The following is a 21,724-nucleotide window of genomic DNA, read 5'->3' as shown; positions in this document are numbered from 1 at the left end:
ATGATAGGAGTGGGAAGACTTTATTTGCTTGTGTTAGACAATCAAATGTAGGTACTTCCTGGTGACCAACTATGAAAACCTTTAAGGCTGTAAGTTGTGTAAGCAGTTGCTCAGTCCATTAGCTAAGCTACAGTCCACCACAACCATGTAATTCCCAAGCCCCACAGCATCAAGGCCGTGGCACAGCTCAGTCAATGTGTACTATTTACAGTTTGTACTGAGGCCATCTCCAAGTGCTCCATGGGAAATACTTTATTAGGGCATGCTGGGGACAGAAAGTACAACTCAGTGATGTCGGTCAAAGGTTGAACTCCATCTTGGAGATCATTTCCAACCTAAATGATTCTGTGAACTTAGGTTTCCATTTCTGAAGTGTGGCCATGTAAAACAGTAACTCCAAGGAAGCTGCGTATCTGATGTTTAGAGCTCCTCCATCAACAACCATGTCATAACTTGTTAGGGGTATGAACCTCAGCATTTTACAAATTTATGGGTAACTTCATAGATTCCAACAGATTCCTTTGTTTTTTCATCATAGTCATTCCAATCCTGTAGGAAATAAGATTTCACAGTGTTAGTCACAGAGAACAGAATGCACACAGACTGGAATTCAGGCTGGCACTAAATGTTACTCAAAGTCTGGGTCTTAGATATCTGTAGAAAGTTAAAATTTTAACAGGTGAGAGTAGCAAGATCACTAACCTGAAATAAAATGAGCTTCAGTCTCAGTGTTTTTATACATGTATATTGCTGGGGTTTATTTTCTTATGTAGTTCCCAGCCTGTAGTGGACAAACAGCAGCCATGGCAGGTGAAAGGATTATCTGTCATTTACAATACCCTGGTCAGGTGGGTAAGCAGACAAGCAGATCCCTGCCAAGTAGGATACCAGGGAACAGATGTGACCTTGAGATTCCTGCTCACACCCAAGAAGATTTGCAGTGCTGGTGTCATTATCCTGAGCTTTGAAGGACAGTGTCTATATTACTTTTTAACCTCTCTGTGCACAGGACAGTGGGCAGGGATCTTCCTAGACAGCCTTTTAGTATTCCACGTTCTTGGTCTCTGGAATTACTGAGTGACTTAAATCTTTGTCAGCTGCTAAGTTAACAAATCCATACTTCTAAAAGGACACTGTTAGTAATGCTAGTTGTTCATACTTGATTCAGTTTCTCTCTCCATCTGTGGCCTTCCTGTGGCTACAGGAAGAGCAAAACTGGTCTAGGGTGTGTATTTTGGAGCAGTGACATGGGGAAAGCAAGCTAGGTAAGTAGTTTTGCTAGTGAAACTAAGACAACATACCTTTTCTAACAAGTTTATGTCATTGAAAGGTGTGCCAGATTCTGCGCCTTCAGCAGCAAACCCTGCCTGCAAACACATTTGCAGAAAGTTTTTTAAATTACATTGTACTGACAAAATAATAAATATGATCATTGAAACATCCAAAGAAGGTAGCTCAGCACAAAAATGTATTGTATTTCTTTTAAATTAGGCAGAAAGAATGGGCAAACTCTTTCCTAGACAGGGGTCAGTATAAGGTTGGGATCCTGCTTGTACACTGGGAAAATTCAATCCAAGGAACCAAGTAAAATCAGGGAACACTGCTCCTCTATTTTTCCCAGAAAAAAAAAAAAAAAGTATTTCTAACTATTCTAGACAATGTTAAAGCTTAGTTTCTACGTTTATGTAGCACCATCCAATTACTATTAATGGCTTTGTGTTCAGAGTCCACACAGGCATAATAGCTTCATAATACATTGCAAGGAAAGTAATTGAAAATGTGGAAGAAAGCTGATGGTTCTGGCTTGAATGCTGGAGTCCAAGACACTCTAGAGAAGGAGCAGCTTGTGTTGGATTTAGGTACACAAGTGACAAGCAAGCTTTATGTGTAAGGAGGATCAGCTGGCTGAGTGAACAGATTAGTATCCCAAACAAGCACTTCACAGGGGCCAGTTCTTCACTGCCATCACTGTTGCTGTTTCTAAAGAGTGGAGGAAGGACAGCTCTAGGAAGGTGCTGTGGTTTATCTTCCATAGGAACGCCTCTCTCACTTTAGGGTTCACAGTTTCCAAGCTGTACAGTAAGATTTACTAATTTTAAAAGTACATTTAAAAATCCCAGCCACTTCTGTAGCATGCAGGAAGGCTTCTTACACTGTCAATTCTAACTACAGAATTTTATTAACAACTGGCTAAAAATCAAAGGTAGCTTCTTCCTGGTTTTCTGTAAGGGATCTACACTTGCATTTTGGATAAAGAAATCTCTGCTAGTGCTAGTTAGACATTTAGCTGCAAGAATGTGCAAAGTAAGCCACAAGACTTCAAAATATTTGGGGATTTGAATGGAAGGTTAAGCACTTGGGAGTTAAGTAAACCACAGAGTGTGGAAGATCTAACAAATCTAACAACAGGAGAGGGATCTGCAGGGCACAGTGGCCTTTCAGTAAAGCCCATGTCAAGGGAACTGCTGGGGTGGAGAGGATGATCTGTATTGTGGGTCAAAACTGAGCTGAGTATAGAACAAACACCAGAAAAATCAGAGAAGCCCTGCTTTTGCCACCTGGAGCCATTCCCCAGCCCTGTGACTGCAATTGGAACTTCTGCCCTAGGACTAAAATGAGGGTTTATATCAGGGAAACAAAGGATACTTTCTCCTCTCTAACACTCAAATGTTTTGTGGTGGTGGTTGGGTTTGTTGGGGTTTTTTTTTTTATAACTACTATAATTTAAATAAGACATGCAAGCATTAAGCTTGCATGTCTTATTTAAATTATAGTAGTTATAAAATTGACTTTAAAATGACTCCAGGTGTGGTTGTGTTATGTGTACCAAAAAATACAGCAAAAATACAGTGATTATATGGCCACATGCCATGTTCAGTGCTAATCAAAAGTGAGATTTAGGCTTGTGCAGAAGCCAGGCTGGCTGGGATCATGCCAAATATAAAGCAGTTGACAAAATTGTTTGGAACTGCAGAAGTCACTTGAGCATCAGAAAACTCTCATTTACTGATTTAGGCATCCAAAAATTCACTGAACTATCTCTTCAGGGATTCAAGTACTCTCAAGTCAAGTGCACCAAACTCAGAATATTAAATTAAAACTTTTGTTACAGCTGTGAAGTATTTGTTCTGTAAATAAAATTGACAGCTAGGATGCAGAGCTATAAAGATCTCCTACATTTTATAGTCTTCCTCTAGACTTTTCTTGAAGTGCAAGTTCCTAAGTCTGGTTGCAAAGCTTTCAAGCAGGAATAAACTAATAACCATTATGGAATAAAGGAATAACCATTCATCAAAAAGATGGACTTCACTTAAATAAAACCTCCCCCAGCACATTGCAGCAGGGATTCTATTTATATCAAATTCTTTGTAGGATCAGCTTTTTTGGGCTGTTTCTTAGCACAGCATCCCAGTCTGAGAGAAGGATAAGACAGGTTTATATTTGTCAGTCTATTTACACCTAATCCGACTGGAATAATAGGTTAAAAATAGCAGGGAGTTAAGTGGCATAGAGCATGACCATGCACAAGAGATGAGTCACTGCAGACTGGCCCTGAAGAATCCTTTCACTCTGAACCTTCAGGTGTGCTTTGCACCAGCCTGGAACTGCCAGTGATCTTCAGGCTTTGTCTGCTCAAGCTGCAAATGGAAAAATGCCAGTGTTCATCTCCTTTGGCTCTGGTGATGTCAACCCCAAAGAAAATCTCTTTGTTTTTTAGAGGACACTGAGGTGTTCATAACTGAGCTTGATGAGCTCTGTAATGCAGCAAGGGGCAAGTGGTGCTCTGCCTAATGCTGCACTTTCCCTTTGGGAAAGACTGTCTTTGGCAATGACCTGAGCAGTGAAGACCTCTCAGATGAATTCAGATTAACACTGAGTCACCTGGGAAGCAGGTTAAGTACAACTCCAGGGTGTGCTTAGCTCTAGATTTTACTGGCACAGAGAATACCAGTTGTTTGTGTTAGCTCTTGGCAAGTTTTTGGTTTGGTTTGGTTTTTTTCTTGAGTCAAATGAAGTAAAACAGGAATTGAGGAAGGATGGGAATCTGGGAAGGTCTGAGATGTTCCAGAACCATTTCAAATAGTGTTTATCATTCTGGAAGAAGTGCTTTTAAAAACAGAAACAAATCACAAATAAGAACTCACCTGTGGTTGAAAGTCAACTGGTTCCAGACCTCGGCATTCAAACTCCACAATTGTTTTGAATTTCTCGCTGTCTTCAGCCTGTGATTGAGTCAGAAAACCATTAGTTTCCATCTAATAGAGACAGTGACAAGCATTAGTCTAGGAATGGATTGCTCCAAAGGCAGCACTGTCATCTCTGATGCCCCTGGTGACAGCAGAATCCTAGGGCTCATTTCAGGGGTGGTCACTAACTAGAATTTCTTAATCTGCCAGGAAGGCTTCAAAAGGAAACCTGGAGGGGACTTATATAATCAACTCTAATTTGAGTGATACAGTTCTACGTTGGCTTTTGAAATGTATCAAATTAGTCTACACTTGATGCTGTAAAGAAGTCTACAAGACAGTTTCTGTCCAGGGACAAGACCAGCTTTTGGTGTTCTTGAAGGAGGGTGATAAAGCAAAACCTCAGAATACTCTTAATGCTTGTTTATCTTTCACTTGTTACATAGAAGAGGAAACAAACTTACATTGTAAGGCTTGATTGTCTGACTTAAAATATCTAAAACAAAAAAAAAAAGTATACAAGTAAGTGGCACTATGTCTTCAGTTTTATTTAGCACAAACCAAGCACCAGGATCTTCTTTCACAGCAATTTCCTTATACAAAGCAAATGAAATGCAAGAAGTGCAAGGTTTTCCCTACAGCTTTTCTCTCCAAAACGTAGAATTCAATTTTTCTCCCTTCTCCTGAGAAGTTTACACTGCACCATTTTCCCATACCAATGCCAAAAAGATTTGCATGCTTTTGTAAAATAAGGATTCAGATGAGTTTTGTTCATGCAGAAGGCTGGACTCACCAGGAGGCCTTGCTGTCTCCCTGAACGGGATGTCCAGACTGTGCCTGTTGGGAACTCAAGCACCAGTGCACAAGGGCAGAAATCCCTGGTGAAAGCTCTTTACAAAAGGTGTCAAGCAAAAATGGGGACTAAAAGAGAAACTGTGAAATGGATGATGCCCGGTCAGTGTCCAAGCACGTACCGATGGAGTTCTCCCTGGAGCACAGCTTGCACTTCTGCACCATCGTGGCGCTTCCTCGGCCGCCTTTCAGGGGAGCACTGTCCTAGAATCCATGGCAAGAGAGACATTTTTAACCACTTCAGCTCAGCCTCTGGAGACCTCTGCAAAGGTAAGGTAGTTCTTACAACCTTTAGCTTTTGAAAAATACTGCAACAAGGCAGCGTTTTTCTTAACGACAGAGAATAATAATTCAACAAGCTGAGATTATCAAAGAATATTTCTCTTCTAGACTTCAAAGAGGGAATAATAGATACTTGTGTCTTATCCATACAGACACACTCTACTAATTCTTTAAAATACATTCTTACCATTCAGCTGTATGCAGCAAAAAGGGATGATTATTGCTAAGAACAGGCAAGTATCCCTGACAAATTTTATCCTGCTTTTTCAGCTTCCAAATGCTGATTTAGCATGCTTAAATAATCTTGATTTACCTAACCTTCTCCAAAAGGATTCCATCAGCATCAGAGAAATAGGCTACAGAGAAATACGTATTCACAGAAATGTTTTTAAAAGATGTAATACTTTGTTAGCAACAGTCACCATTCAAATGGCATCTGTCAATTAACAGTCTCCAAATATTTATTTTAATATGGAACATGACAATTTTCTAAATGCATATAGCTATTAAAAAACGATCTCATCTAGAGGGTAAGCTGTCACATCCTTGGTGCGGATAGGCGTGTAAGAGGCAGGTTTGCGTTCTCATTTTTGCTCAGAGGTAGGTTACGAGGGGCACACGCACCATCAGCCGCAGGTACTGCCACTTTTCGGAGACTTCACCGCAGTTCCCACATTTCAGCTGGAGAACACAAATCGGGAGTTTGAAAGCTGTCAGTAATGAGGGACACGCGCCGCTCCCGGCCCCGCTCCCGGCCCCGCACCTTGAGGTACCATCGGAAGTCCTCGCCCTCGGCCCGCAGCCGGGTGATGTTCTCCAGCGTGGCGCGGAGCTGCAGCCCGATCCTCTGCAAGGCAAGCGGCGGAGCGCCGTCAGCCCCGGCCGGCCCGGCTCCCGCTACCGCCACGGCCCGCGGAGCTCCGGGCAAGGCTCCCGCTACCGCCACGGCCCGCGGGGCTCCGGCCGAGGCTCCCGCTAGAGGCTCCCGCTACCGCCACGGCCCGCGGGGCTCCGGCCGAGGCTGCCCGCTACCGCCACGGCCCGCGGGGCTCCGGCCGAGGCTCCCGCTACCGCCACGGCCCGCGGGGCTCCGGCCGAGGCTCTCACCTACCCCCATGGCCGCACGGATTCTGTGCCGTTCCCTGCTCCCCGCACCCGTGCCCTCAGCCAAGATGGCGGCTCCACGCTCCCTGCCCGGCTGGGCCGGCGCGAAGCCGCGTCTGCCCTCAGCCAAGATGGCGGCCGCCACTACCCAGCGCGCAGGGAGCGGGAGGTGCCTGTGGGGAGGGGAGGAAAAGCGGGAGGCACTGTTTTCAACATTGCACATCAGTTAATCACTTTTTTTAAATTTTTAAGTCGGCAGTGTCTTCTTACAGACCAGACGTCTTAAGAGGAAGCAAAAGCGTGGTTTGCAGCACTGCCATGGTGTACACCCTCAGGGCCTGTGGGGGACCCCTCAAAAATCTTTTAACGAATGCTGCACAACAGATCTGCTAGCCTAGAACTAAGCTAAATACATTCTAGGTTGTTTTTCAGCTTCTCTGAAGCTGAACGGGACAGTCAGTGAAGATCCTGGATGGCTCCTGGGTGGCCTGTAGTTTGTCTGCTCTGGAGGCAAGCGGGTAACCCCGGGCTGGGAGGAAGGTGACGTGTGTCTGCTATAACCATTTACCTGTGCAGAGTCAAATGTTGTCCTTGGCTGGCCAACAGAACACCCAGCTCAGGACAGTAACAAAAGTTTGCCTTGACAACTGGCAAAAGTTTCGTTTCACAGAGCCAGACTTCATTCCTTTTTCCACTGCTGTGTAGAGAAGTGCAGTGTGTGGTGCTGCAAGTGAAGTGACACACTCTGAATGCTCCGTTATAAAAAAAAAAGTATTAGAAGCCAGTCTCTCACCACAGCTTAAAAATTAAAAACGCAAATCTTACCCTTTTATTGAGTCACTGACAGTTTGTAACAACAACAAAATAACAATCAAAAAAATAATCTAAAGTACAAAAACCTTTCCGAAACAATGAAGAACTGGAACAGGATCCTCCCTTCCCATCTCTACTGCTAACATTGCAACACAAACTTCAGTTTGTCTGATTTAAATTGGCTTAATCTTGAAGTGGAGTCCAATAAGACTGAAGACGAGACATTTAAGGTCTTGGACCAGGTAGTAGAATACTCTCAAGCCTTCTGGATCTCTGCAGTTCACAACAGAAGGAAGAAAGAGGAAAAAAAAAAAATTAAAATATTTAAAAAAATGTTAGACTGATGCTCTTAAAGGACAGGTTACGGAACCAATATATTAAAAAAACCCTAAAGCCTATATGGGGACTTTTTAGATGTCATCTTAGACATTAACAGATTTGTTTCATTCTACACTGACTGATTAAATATTCTGTACTCCAACTGTGAACATTTTAAGTTTTTACAAAATATACATTTTTGTCATGAAAACAAGTATCAACAGCACTCAGGATTTTACCCCCCACCGCCCCTTCCCCACAACAGTCACTCTTTTCAGCTTAGGTGAAATACAGATATCTTGATTCTCCCAAAGAAAGAGGCACAAACAGGCCAATGGCAGCTCAGACTCTGTGTGTGTAACAGGGCTCCTGCAGCAGGGTGTGCTCTCAGAGTTTGGGAACACAGCCTGTAACGCCACAGACTAAAGGCATCTGGCACATTGTGCTGCAACACAGAGCACTGGAGCTGACTCGTACTTTAAATGATATAAAATAACCAAATAACAAGAAAGTTCTAATACAGATTGGTAAATAGAAACAAGGGCAGCATAAAAAGCAGAGTACGTACTTGGACTGATTTACATCAATGAGGGAACCGATTTTTGACGTGGTAAAGGAGATGTGCTCATCACCAATTACTATCTCGAGCTCCTGAAAAATAAAAGGTTATAGGAACTCACTGCTTCATGGTAGCAGTGACAGAAATATTTCAGTATGTGATGGTTCTTATTACAAATTTCTATTACAGAGATATCAAATGCAGCAGGTCTGTGGATTGTATTAGCTTCCACAACTACACTACCACTGAGGCATTACTCAGGTTTTAAAGCAGTATTTTTTTTCCTTTCAGCTGGAAAAAAATACTGCCTTGAAGAAAAAGTTTAGTTATGCTTCCAAGGAGTTAACATAGGAAAATTAGAAGAGACAATTAGAAGAGACACTATGCACCGTACCTGTCGGCCCACTCTGTCAGGAGGAGGCCACAGAGCATCATCTTCTTTTGTGATTTCACTGTCGTCGATTATTCTCTTCAGCTCCTCCATCACACTCTTGTGCACATAAGCCTGGACACAACATTCCGGCAGAGAAATAAATACAGCCCTGCCCACAGCGCCCCGGCAACGCCATCCAACCCCGAGCCCTGCCCACAGTCCCTCTGGCTGGCACAGACGCCCTCGGCCGCGCTGCCCTCACCTCCTTTCGGATCATCACATCGTTCTTGTAGTTGCTGTTGTTGGCGTAGCGCAGCTTCCCTGTGGGGAGAGGCTGCGCATTAAACCCCGCCGGGGGTCCCGCGGCCCGGCAGCCCGCCCCCCGGAGCGCGGCACACCGCCCCCGGGCCCCCGGCCCGCTCTCACCGTCAGGCCGGAATTCGAACTCGAGGAACTCGTGTCCGAATTTCCCCTTGTGCCCCACGTAGTAGCGGAGGTAGAAATCACTCGCCATGGCCCTCCACAGAGGATCTACGTCATCCAAGGGAAGCGGAGCGGCGCCAACGCTCCAAGGCGCTCACTCGGCTCCCTCCCAGGAGCGGCCGCGGCCGCCCCCTGGCGGGCCGGGGGTGAAGGTTCCGTGAGGGGGAGCTCGGGCCCGTTCCCTCAGCGGGGCTGCGCCGGCCCGGGGCCGGTCCCTCAGCGGGACACAGCCGCAACCCAGCCGGACACGGCCTCAGCACAGCTGGGGACAGCCCACGGCGACACGGGACGGTGCCAGGTGAGGCATGGCCGCACCTCTGCTGTTCCCAGGGCAGAGTCCCAGCCCTCGGCGGGCCCCTGGGGGAACAGTTATTCACTTGTTACTCATGAGATAGCCTTCTAGTGATACTTAGTCATGGCAGGGGAAGAGATGATGTGTGGGTAGCCATTTGTGATGAGCACTGATGGTTGCTGCTACAAGACCTTGAGTCAGACTTTGTTATGCTGCACTTCTGAGTTAGAAGGGCCCCACCAAAACCATCAAATTTGTATTTTGATAAAGTGGCTACCCAAGGATGGAACCCTTGAGCTTGGCATTATCAGCCCCATCCGCTGCCCACTGGGCTATTCCCAAAGGAGGTGGCAGATCCCACTACGCTGATCCCAGAGCTGGTGATGAGTTCGCTCCCTCCCAGGAGCGGCCGCGGCCGCCCCCTGGCGGGCCGGGGGTGAAGGTTCCGTGAGGGGGAGCCCGGGCCCGTTCCCTCAGCGGGGCTGCGCCGGCCCGGGGCCAGCCCCTCAGCGGGACTCAGCCGCAACCCAGCGGGACACGGCCTCAGCACAGCTGGGGACAGCCCACGGCGACACGGGACGGTGCCAGGTGAGGCATGGCCGCACCTCTGCTGTTCCCAGGGCAGAGTCCCAGCCCTCGGCGGGCCCCTGGGGGAACAGTTATTCACTTGTTACTCATGAGATAGCCTTCTAGTGATACTTAGTCATGGCAGGGGAAGAGATGATGTGTGGGTAGCCATTTGTGATGAGCACTGATGGTTGCTGCTACAAGACCTTGAGTCAGACTTTGTTATGCTGCACTTCTGAGTTAGAAGGGCCCCACCAAAACCATCAAATTTGTATTTTGATAAAGTGGCTACCCAAGGATGGAACCCTTGAGCTTGGCATTATCATCCCCATAATATCTAAAACTTCCCAAAGGAGGTGGCAGATCCCACTACGCTGATCCCAGAGCTGGTGATGAGTTCATCCCAGAGGCATTTCCTGATCTCTTTTGCACAGAGGGAACAAACACCACACATTTATGATTTTTAAGCAAAATTAACTGCAAGGGGACAAGATTCTGTCTTGTGAAGCAGTGTGGTGCCTCTGGTGTGTTGAGATCCCTCATGACAGGTGGCCTGAGGTTTGAGAGTAAATGCTCGGGGGGTAAATCCTGCCCTTTTCTGCTTTGGGAGCTGCTGAAACGACATAGCCAGAGACACATCTTTTTGTAAAATATTCCCTTCTGCAAGGGAAGTTCAGAAATAGGGTGACTCTTGTGCTCAACACTATATGGGACGTTTTTTCCTGAGGACACAGAATGGGGGACAGTGGTTTGCACTGTGGTGGTGTTGGAAGTGGGTTTGCACTGATGAGCATGATTTCATTGAGATGGTGCTGCCTCACATCCCATTGCAGGGCTAATGGAGTTCTCTCTGCTTTCCTTAGAGTTACAGCAGGGCTAAATCAGGCAATATTTACTCTTATTCGTTGTTTTTCACAGCTTTGTGCTTGAATACTCTCAGTTGCATTCTGCATTCTTTAGGAATGTCCACTGTAGAAAATGTCTAAAAGTTGTCTCTTTAGTAGAAGAGTCATACTGATACAGAAATAGCCAACCTGATGCTTTATAGCATCTGCAGGTACTGAAAGAAATTAAAACATAACCTTAAAAATGTAACATTTGTATTTATACCAGACTGAAAGATTTTGGGCAGAATTATTTTGTGAACTTGGCTGTCCAATCTAAAGGTAATACCATCTACTGTCTGGTTTGTCCCCAAGTCCAGAGGTTTGGTTTTGTTTGTTTTGGGGATTTTTTGTGAAAGAATTACTCCACTGTAATTGTCTAAATTGTTTTTAAACCTTTTCAGGAATATCAGTGCTTAATGTAAATTTATTTAAATTACTGTGTTGGAAGGAAGAGCAAACTGGCATAGGAGTTATCCCAAGAACCTGCATTTTAATTCCTTCTGGAGGTGTCAACTGTCTTTGAGTTCTCTATATTAATTCTAACATTTTATGATAAACACATAGTATATATAGGTGAGATAAAAATGTTTTTTTGCTGTGTGTATATTATGTTTTTTGTCCAAGTAAAATAACAATCACGTTTGATGGCAATACAATGGGTAAAGAATTGCTGCCAGTGTTGTTTGGGTTATCTTGACACATTTACAATCCCAAACATGCTCTGCTTGAATGCATTGGCTTAAGTACTGAAAAGCACAAATGTGTGCATTGTAGCTCTTTTCATTCTGCATGTGTAAACAGTGGTTCTTCTGCCTCTGAAGAAAATATCTCTATAAACACACATTTTTTAGCATTATTTTGCATATGATAGAAGGACTGTAATGTAACAATGTGCATATGCAATATTAATACTGATACTGGTTTATAATAGGTTTGGGTTAGGGTTTTTTTGTTTGTTTGTTTTTGAAGAAGAGCAAAATTTACATTATTGTCTCCTTTGACCTATGGGGAGCAGGTATCTGTGGGACTTGGAAAAGTGGGAGAAATCAGATAAACATGCTCTGAATACTCCTATTTATTTGGGGTTTTTTCTCATGTCAATAAAAGAGCAGATGGCTTGAATGAATCAACCTACTTTGGATCCATAATTTAAGTTGGTTTTAAGATTTCAAGATTTGTGATTGTTTCTTGAAATAGTTGTATTTCTGCTATTTTATTCTCTTCACTAGAAATGTTGAATGCTTTGGAGAACTGGGTGACAGAATTTTTTTTTCACAGACTGCAAATAAATCAGGTTGTTTTCTGATATTTTTCCATGTCTGTAACTTGTGAAACTGTGTTCCAAACATAGAGAATTTTATACAACTCTTTTTCCTTGTATTTGCAGAGGGTTTAATTCTTACTGATTCCCCTATCACAGAAACTACTTTGGCTGAGGAACGTTAAGACAATATAATATCTGAAAGTTAAAAAATCCCTAAAATACTTCTTTAAAACGTGTTCCATAGCACTTAATGCACTCCATGGTGTGGATCTTGGCTTTGCACGTAGATCCTTGTTAAGCCTGTGTTATTTACTTGCTGGGAAGAGAATTTTGATTTGGTTTTGAAGGATGTTAATTCCTTTGCCTGTGCATTGTGTGAGAGATAACGAGTGTGAAAATGCAGCTGAGTCAGCAGTGTGCTGTGGCTGCTGAGACAGACTGGGGGTGCTGTGTTAACCCTGAGCTTGGCACTTTCATGCACTGTTTACCAGAGTTTGTACTTTGAAACTGCAGTGTGGATAAGTTTCATCTGTTAAAAATACACCTCTGTGGGAAGGAACATGTGTTGTTTTGGTGCCGAGTAGAACAATCTTACTGCTGAGAGGTGAGGCTGCCCCAGCCCCGCAGGGCTGTGCTGCTGTGCTGCTCACTGACTGCAGGGCTCTGTGTGCTCACACGGCACTTCTCACTGCTGTGCCTTAGGAAACACAAATGGGCTGTATTCACTTCTGTATTAGAACCAAATCCTAAGCCTAGCGTGGACTCCTGGGTGTAAAGGAGTGCCTGAAAAGGAGAAAGATTTGTGGAAAATAATTGAAAGCAGGACTGGAAAGGTCTGTCGTTGTTGCTGTGTTCATCCCCCTGCCCTCAGACAAGATCAGCTCTCCCTTGGGAATATTTGTGTGAGTTTTAAGGAAGCTTTTTGGTTTTGATTGATTTTGATTTCTTGCTTTCTCTACGGATCATTTTTGTGTGAAATGCAAGTTTACAATGTAATTGAATGTCTCATTTAAAAAGTCAGCCCCCATCTGAGTGTGCTGGGTTTGGCAGGGCTGGAAGTTGGGGTGCAGTGGTGTGTGAGAACTGAGAAGAGTATCTGGGCTCCAGTTCTGGTGAATCCAACTCTTTAGAGTTTATTGCCACAAATAACTCAGGAGAACAAATGTGACTTATTTAAATGGTTCATTTGTTTTTCCTGGTAGAACTGTGTCTTGAACTTACACAAAATAGGATTTGCTTTTATTTAAAAATAGATGTGTGTGAATTCTCACTTCAGAATTTTACAGAGATAGTTATGAGGGCTGATGTGGGGGAGCCTGTCTCCAGTGGCTGCTTCTGAGGAAGAATCTGCACATTTAGACTGAAATTAACCTTTGTGAAATGTTCTCTAAGCAGTTTCCCAAACACTACATAAGAAAGAGGTATTTGATGCCACTGCATGTTTCAGGCTCTTCATTTCAACATGAGCCAAGTGCTGTATTCCAGTCATGTATTTCTGTGTAAACTGATTTTATTTAAACAAATCTGCCAAACTCTTAAAGGTTTCCCTGGTGGCAGGGAGTGAGCACAGGTATTTATTTAGCCTTCAGCCCATGACCTTCTTGTAGAGGTGCGTTGTGTCTCTAGAAATGTGGAAATAAACAAAGGAGTGTTGGACATTTTACCTCCTTGACTGGAAGGACATCCTGGTTATGCTGAGTTGCTACAAAAAACTTTGCTTCCATGTGGCCTTGTTTTACCTTCAGTAAACATTGTTCTATGTTTGTTTTATTTTTCCTTTTATTTGAAATGCTTTACCAAGTTTCTTTGTTTGTTTGTGTGTGTTTTTAAATCTAAGCTCTGACAAACCTTCTGAGACAGCAGAATTTCACAAGCTTTGCAGAGGTGAGAGACCTGTGGCAGTGCTTTTATAATAGAAACTTTTAGATTTTACCTTTAGGCATGCTTATGCTGCTCTAAGTGGGCCTCATGTTCTCTGCTACACTTTGACAAAAAGTTAAATAGAATTTTATTTATTTCTAACATTTTTACCTGTGTATTTTTAAATAGTTTTGCAATTTTTTTTCAGGCTTGTTGTCATCTCTAACACACTAGTTTTTCCAATGTACTTAATTCCAATATTTGAGTTTTTTCTTTTTTTATTCTATAAAGAAAGAAACTTGTGTAGTAAGTGAGGAAATCCAAGCACAAGGCTCCATTAGTGAAAAAGGGAAACACCTGAGGCACATCTGCCTTCTCACACAAGACTTCTAGCCTTGCTTGCATCAGACTCTCCAATCTTGTCATTTGAGAACTTTGTCAAGAAAAATACATTGCTTTCCTTTTCCATAGATAATTGTGCCTTCCAGCAGGCTTTGATCTTGTGGATGCAGGAGTCCCATCCATTTCCTGTGCAATCCTTATTTTTTGAAGCCTTGTACAATTTTGAGGGATCCCAAGTGAGAAGCAAACCCTCAGCTTTCAAGAGAGCCCTTGCAGGTAGACTTCATGCACAGGTGATGTGCTGAATTCATTCAGGGTTGCTATGGCAACCTTTTTTTTTTTTTTTTTTAAATTTCTTTTTCCAGAGAAAGATTGTTTTATCAGTAAATGTACCTTTCCACAGTACCCCATGGCTTTTGTTCAGGGGTCTCACAGCTCTTAAAAGCAAGAGCTGGGCAGGGTCTGAAATTAGCAGTGTCACAGATCCTCACTGCTCACTAATGCTCTTTGTTCTTCAGCTCTGAGTATACCAGCACTTAGTCTCTCCACTTCTTCTCTGAGGTTTTTAGCAGAAAACTGTCCCTTCCATACTGCATGAGGCCATATCATCTCAGATTCTGGGTTTTCAGCATTATTCTTTCACAGCCAGGAGATACAATTGTCAGTCTTGATGTTCTCCTGTCCTTTTCCCCTGATCTCAGAGAGTTCTTGGTCATCTTTTTCAAGATTCTGTTTTGCTGTGCACGATGGCTCTCCTGCCTCTAGGAGCCAGATTGGTTCTGTTCCATGTTCATATCACTGGCAGTTTTTAGTGATTTAAAAGTAAGAAAATAAGGGAATAGAACCAACCAAGATGAAAAGGATGATACTGGCTGTAATACACTAATCTCCTTCCAGAAGCCAGGGAGTTATTTCTCAAAATAAAGTGATTTGTCTCTCTCAAGGAATTATTCCTGATTTTCAGTCAGTCAGGATTACTCTGAGTCCCTCCTGTCAAACCACAGGGATGGTGCACAAGCAGTTCCTTATTGACAGCACTTTAACATAGAGTGGTGGATGCCAGCTTCAGGAATTAATGTATATATTTTTATATATTTCCACCCAGGAAATGCACTTGCATATGGTTTTTTCCTGTATCAAATAAAAGGCTTTGCCCACAGATGGCTCTTGGTATTAAAAGGATTGGAAATAATAACACATTTCTATTTTCAATTAATAAAGGTATTTTGCCATTATCCAGCAGGCAGCAGCATCCATCTGTTGAACATTACTTGGGCATTGCTTCCACAAGAGAAATATTACAGGTAAAATTATGTTTAGGCTGTCACTACATTAATTATGTAATTATCATTCATTTACGTTATGTTTTTATTTTATGGTGTTTCTAAAACAGTTTGGGTAGAGAATCCAGTAAATTATCAAGAACTCATCACAGAAAAGGTTAATTTCAGATAATGTACTTTGTGCTTCTGATTTTTTGAGACTAGCATACAAAATTATGTGAGTGTTCTGTATATAACCTTGGTGTTGATATACTGGATAAAATGTTCCATTGACATATGTCACTTTTACTAGTCTCCACTGTGCAGGTCCTGAGCTGATACTTGTGTGCTGCAGGATGCTGTGGAGGCACAGGGCTGGCTTGGATGGGCACTCAAACTCCAGCCCCAATATCCACTCCTATATTCCAGCCCCTGCCTGGGGGGTCTTTGCCCCTTGTTTTAGGGCCATGTCACAGATTTCTGATGGTACCTACAGATGCTCCTGTCTTGGGGTTGGAGAAGATGTGCACAGTTTCCTCTCTGTGGTGGCACAAACCTCTGACTTTGGAAGAAAAAAAGAGCTTAAATCACTTAAATCACCCAGTCACTTTGCATCCTGCAGTGGAATAAGAAAGGTCAGGCAATAACTTCTGTTCAAAAAGAAGACTTCAGTAGATGGATTTGGTTTATTTAATAGTAAAGAAAAGGTCATGGATTTTGTTCTTTTATTCTCACATAAATTGATTTTGTAAAGTCAAAGTTGGTTTATCAGCATTTGTGTTCTATTGCTTTGTTATTTCAGTACTGAAGAAAAGGTCATCTTCTTGCTGGGTGTCTGATATTCCATGGTCCATTAAAACTGCATTATTTCTGCTGAAGCTGAATTTCTTTTCTTGCATTTTTTTCTCTCTTTATTTCACCCACAACTTCACTTGTCCCAGGTGAACTCAGCTGCAGCTGGGTAGTTTGCCCTGCAGTCTGGTATATCAAAGGGGCCTGCACAGGATTGCCTGTGTCTTATTGGGGTTACAGAAACATGAATGGCTGTGCTAGCCTGATAAGCCATTTAGGTTCATATAGATTTTTTTTTTGGGTTTTGTCCTATTCAAGAGTTTGAAGAGATACCCACTCCAGCATTTTTTGCAGGGGAGTGAATTGCATTCTGGCTCAAAATGAAGTGTCAGTATAAGACAGTGACTGAGTTTTTTGCATAGAGGAAGAAAGAAAAATGAAAATATTTTAAAATATGGAGGTCTGATGAGAAATTTATTATGTGACTCTTCTGCTAAGGAAATCGTATTTTCTGTACAGCCAGCTCCTCACTGGCTTGTTTGCCTGACTTCAGTTCTACTCCAGCAGTCTTTGAGATGGCCAGAGAAGAGCTGAAAAAAAAAATTACTTCAATGTTCTCATCACATCAGAGGTGTTAAGCCAAATGAGTGTCAGTGGGGAAAGGCTTAATTTTAGGGTAGTGGTAGAAAAGAACACCTTTGTCTTCCTGTGTTGTCACAGTAGTGTAAAGAAGGGGCTGGTGGAGTTGCCTTTTATCAGAAATTACCATGCAGTTCTTTGCTCCTCTTGCTGAATGTGTGAATGCCAGCACAGTAATTACATGTGAACACAATTTTCAAACTGCCAAATATTTTTGCTTTATACTAAGTGCTGGTACTAATGATCAGGTGCCAAAGGCTGACATGAATTCACATCTAAAAAGTTATTTTTTCTTTATAGTTGTTCTGTTTCTTGTCAGCAGCACCTGTGTGCATGCACTTGGAGGTTAAAATTGCTCCTCAGAGGATTATCAAATCTTCTGAATGAGTCTCAGCTGGGGCTGTTGCCCTCCCACAGTTCCATCCCAGCTGCCCTTTGTTTCTTTCTCATCGCTGTTGCTCTCAGATCATTCCCATTTCACGTTCCTTCCTTATCAGTTCATCTCACCCTCTCTGGAAGCAAACTTCATACTTTGATCAGCATGTACTTTTTAAAAATGTTGGTAGAGAAGAGGAGATACTGGAGGCCTGCTGCTGCAGAGGTGGGGGTAAGTAGGCAAAACTGATATTGCATAAGCCCAGTGTCACCCAGCAAAGTTACTTGTTGATTTGGAAAATATGGATTCACTGTAGCCCCAGAAAACAAGAAGTACTCTCTAGAGTCGCAAAAATGCAGTAGTTAATACATCATGAATATAATTTCACATCTTGTTGGAGATTCATTGGGTCTGATGACATAAATATTCTGATAGCACTGTGTTGATTTTTCACAAATGAGGGAATGGTAATCAAAATAATGTATGGCTGTGGACTCCTGATCTGCAGGAGCACCTGAAGGTTATTCCTCTTTGGCCTTGTTCTTGTTCTGAAGGTGGAGTGTGCTCTAAAAGGGAGACATTGAATCAAAGCTCGCTGTGTTCTGGAGCCCTCATAGCACTAATAGCTATTGACACTACAAATTATGTTGTCTCCATTAGGATTTTTGCCTTTAAGTGACTCATTGAAGTTAAAAGGCTTCTGTGTACCTGCTCATTAGAAGGTGCTGCTCCAGTACTTAGGATTAAATTGAACCCTTTGTAGCCTGCTTGTTAGGTCACACAGGTCCCTGAGGGAAGAGGGACATAATTCTGCAGCACATTAATATGTAAATACAAATGCTGATGTGTTTCTGTTTTGGCCAAGGTGTGAGCAGGTGTTTGAAGTCGTGCTGTGTGTGCTCTCTCCAGAAAGCTCCACTTTGGAGCCCATCCCTGCCCTGTGCAGTTCTGGGGGTGCATTTGCCAAGTGCCCAGCTGCTCTGGAAGGTGAGGACTCCCAAGAGGAGCTGTTTGTGCTGTGACACTGGGTTATTGTGTCAGGCGTGGAGCCCTGCACGCTGTCATTGGTGTTGCCTGCGTGCTTTGCTGGGCAGTCACAGCTGAAGCACGGTCAGTGCAGAGCTGCTCTGTGTGGTCACTGCAGGGACAGCAGCTGAGTGACAGGGACAGTAAGCACAGTCCTGTGCCCAAGGCTTACTAAATTAATGACAGCTAGGGGCAAGTTCAGTGGGTTTGTCCATTGTTCTTTGGGCAGACCAGGCTCGTCTGCAGGGTCTGAAGCAGCATGGGGGTGGTAAAATGCCAGCTGCTTTGAAAGGGGTACATTTTGACTAAATTTGAGAATTATTTCAGGTGCACATGGAGGAGCTGGGTTTCACTTTCCTGGAAAGCAAGGCAACACCTGGCTTGGCTCAGCAGGGAAGGTACAGCTCCTGTTCAGCTGGGTTTTCCTGAGCAGTTTGTCCCATATATCCTGTTGCTATGGGAAACCATAACTGTAGCTAATTCCTGGCATAGTGTAGCTGAAGGTCCAGAGTAATGTGTTACAAACAACACATCACCATCATATGGTCCTGTCACAGCTTCTCAATTAATTTATCTAGGTCTGCAGATGGCCCATGTCTTTGGTTGTGTATAAATCAGGCTTGGGGTGCATCCCTCTCTGTGTATATTTGTATTGCTTAGAGTCTATTCTAGGCCAGTGATCATCCTTTGAATATTATACATTCTCTAGTTTAATCATTTTGCTGCCATATTCATGGAAGCATAGAATGGTTTGGGTTGGAAAGGACCTTTAAGATCATCCAGTTCCAACCTCCTGCCATGGGCAGGGATGCCTTCCACTAGAGCAGGATATTCCAGCTTGGCCTTGAACACTTGCAGGGATGGAGAAGCTGCAGCCTCTCTATGCAGCAAATATTGTAGCTCTGTGATCTTCTGTAAACTGATAACGTGGCTGAAGAAAACACCAAAATGTTCTGTATTTGGTGGCTGTGCATGCCAGTTGTAATGATTAAAGCATCACTGCTTATTTATGTCCTGAGCAGAGCCATAGCCAAGGCAAAGGAAAAACTAACTGTAATCCTTGGGGATTGTGAGCCAAGCCCTTGTTTTTGTCTCTTAGTCTGCAGGAGACAAAGTAGGTTTTTATGATTAGTCTGTATGGATATTTCTTAAATCACCTTAAAAAAAAAAAAAAAAAAAAAGAAGACAGGAGAGATGTAATTTGAAGAGTTCGTGCCTCACCACAGTGGGATAGAGCTCGTGTCAACTGAACTCCAAAAGGGAAAAAAAGGTTTTAATTTGGCTTTTCCTGCAAGATCTCTATAGCAAGAGATTCCGTGAACCTCACCTGCTCCTCTACAGGCTGTCAGCCACTGATGTGATTGAGAAAGTTTTTATTATTAACTTCTTCGTGACTTCTATTGCCACTGATGCCTTTAGTATCAAAGAAATATGAAGTCAGTTCATGAGGAAAGGCTTTTGAATGTGACACCCATTTCAGATATTGCTAAAAATAATGTCAATTTCCAGTAATTCTGAGTCAGCTTTTGATTACAGGAAGTCTAGAAGTCAACTGTAGCATTTGTAAGAAAATTTCTGTTAGTGAAGCTTAGACCTAAATATTACCTTCCAAGTATTGTTTATTTTGTAAGCATAAAAGGTGCTCTCTTTGCTTAGAACTTATTTAGGTCTGTGCCATTTTAGTAAAATATGTAGATTCAGGGATTTTTCTTGAATGTTTGTTTGTAAGGCTTCCCATAATCTTTCATGTATAATAGCTTGAATTAAAGCAATGTATGTGCTTTTAGCTGAGCTCCAGTGGGGAAATACATGCATGAAAATAAATTACTGTAGGTGGAACTAATTAATTCCTTGATTGGCAGGCTCAGCAGATAAAGTCCTGAATAGGATAATGTGGAATGTCTTTGCTATTTGGCTCAGTTGTAGCTGGCCAAGAACTTTAGGTAAAACCTCTCCTCTTCTACCTGACTTTGTAGCCTCGAGGCAAGGGCTGAAGAACTGAACTGATGTGAAGTCAAAATTATCAGTCCAGCCTTCTGTAATCCTGTGTACATCGTCCTTGGAGCCAGGCAGGGGCCTATCAAACTATCAGGGAGATGTGCTTGTCTCACTGACAGAACTTCAGCTCCCTGCTAAGGCACTGCCTTATCACAGCTGACAAGATTACAGTGGTTTGCTTGATAGTGTGGGGAGCTTTGCAGGCAGCTGTGGCTAATCCGTAAGGAAATGTTCTCCCACTGAGGTGCGTGGAGAGATTTGAATGCTGCAAATACATTTGAAAAAAGAGTATCATTTTTTAAAGCATGTTAATTCTCATTCTGCTTGCTGATGCATAGGTGCAGATACAGGTTAGCATTACTGCCCTCCTGTAAGAGCTAAGAACTCAGCCTGGACTGATGCTCACTGGCTTCTCCTGGAAGTTGGGATGAGAAATCCACGTGCAGCACCCTGAGGCACACAGGCCATCTTCTGGGGACACTCTGGGAGGTGATCTGTTGTGAAGCTGGTGGTTTGTGTCACGCTCTCTGCTGCTGTGAGAGCTAAAGCCACAAGTTCACCTTTATCTGTGTAAAACTGGACTCTGAGATCTGGGTCTTGGCTGGGGAGTCGGTGCTCAAAGCCATAAAGTAAAACAAGGGAGCTCAGTTAATTTTCTGGGGTGTAACAAGCCTGGCAAACTTGGCCAGGCTCATTTCATCTGTGTGAGAAGAGCCAATTTGTTCTCTGTAGAAAGTGAGCCTCCCCATTTTTCTCTTCTGGGGTTGGTGGGTTTACCCTGCCTGGATGCCATTTGCCCACCAAAGCCCTTCTGTCACTCCCATTCTCAGGAGGGGACAGGAGAGGAAACGTGTGCATTTAGGAGACAAGTGGAACTGGCACCACTCTGTAAATGCCTGCACTGGAGCAGTGAAAGAGCTCACAACAGCCTGTGGCTGTCGGCCCCTGCTTCAAGGCAAAGATGTAAATTAGGAAGGCAGACTTAAAAGTGTTTCCCAAAGTTAAAGGGCTGCTTTGATGGAGAACAGTGTAAGGAAACGAGCACACATATTCCTGAGAAGGCAGAAAGGTGACTGAGTTACATGTGTTACATAAACCCTGAGGGACAGAGATGAGTCCCTGTAGTCCACAGAGCATCTTAATGGGAGTGGGCAGAACAGTGTTGGTGTGGATTAGCTCAGACTGTACAGTTACTATGTGTAAGATGTGAAACAATCTTTAATTGCTTTAATTAATACAGTAGAAATAATTTAAAAAAGGAGTTGTTTTGGGAGGTATACCTTAATGCTCAGGTAGGTTTGGGACTCTCTTATGAGGCTCCTTCAATTTTCTTTTGTGCTGTCCTTGCTGTTTAGACCTGCAGATAATTTTGTTGTTTCAGTTTTTCTAATTGTTCCCATATTACTTTGCTAAAATACTTAACTGAAAGGGAAGAATGTTTTGAAGTA

At 43.1% G+C, this 21,724-nt stretch overlaps 2 protein-coding genes across 5 annotated transcripts; both read right to left on the bottom strand.

Moving 5' to 3' along the window:
* Positions 1–237: 237 nt before the first annotated feature.
* On the bottom strand, positions 238–6,663 carry CZIB (CXXC motif containing zinc binding protein). Of its 4 annotated transcripts, none has more exons than XM_041421325.1 (8): positions 6,429–6,663; positions 6,095–6,168; positions 5,946–6,002; positions 5,162–5,243; positions 4,652–4,683; positions 4,146–4,223; positions 1,302–1,367; positions 238–549 (listed from the first exon to the last, which is right to left on the bottom strand). In XM_041421325.1, the coding sequence occupies exons 1-8, from the start codon at positions 6,646–6,648 to the stop codon at positions 472–474; spliced, it is 687 nt and encodes a 228-aa protein (XP_041277259.1). In that variant the 5' UTR covers positions 6,649–6,663; the 3' UTR covers positions 238–471. The 4 variants fall into 4 exon arrangements, with proteins under 4 accessions (XP_041277259.1, XP_041277258.1, XP_041277261.1 ...); XM_041421324.1 differs by having other exon boundaries at positions 6,085–6,168; positions 6,433–6,663; XM_041421327.1 differs by having other exon boundaries at positions 6,433–6,486.
* A 561-nt stretch (positions 6,664–7,224) lies between these two features.
* MAGOH (mago homolog, exon junction complex subunit) lies at positions 7,225–9,061 on the bottom strand. The gene is made up of 5 exons (XM_041421329.1): positions 8,915–9,061; positions 8,751–8,809; positions 8,510–8,620; positions 8,125–8,207; positions 7,225–7,511 (listed from the first exon to the last, which is right to left on the bottom strand). Exons 1-5 carry the CDS (start codon positions 9,000–9,002, stop codon positions 7,412–7,414), a joined length of 441 nt encoding a protein of 146 aa, XP_041277263.1. The 5' UTR covers positions 9,003–9,061; the 3' UTR covers positions 7,225–7,411.
* Between the last annotated feature and the right edge of the window lie 12,663 nt (positions 9,062–21,724).

The sequence above is a fragment of the Onychostruthus taczanowskii genome, unplaced genomic scaffold (genome assembly GCF_017590055.1).
Source record: "Onychostruthus taczanowskii isolate IOZ18803 unplaced genomic scaffold, ASM1759005v1 scaffold7, whole genome shotgun sequence".
Lineage (NCBI taxonomy): Eukaryota > Metazoa > Chordata > Aves > Passeriformes > Passeridae > Onychostruthus > Onychostruthus taczanowskii.
This window is presented reverse-complemented; position numbering and strand designations above follow the sequence as displayed.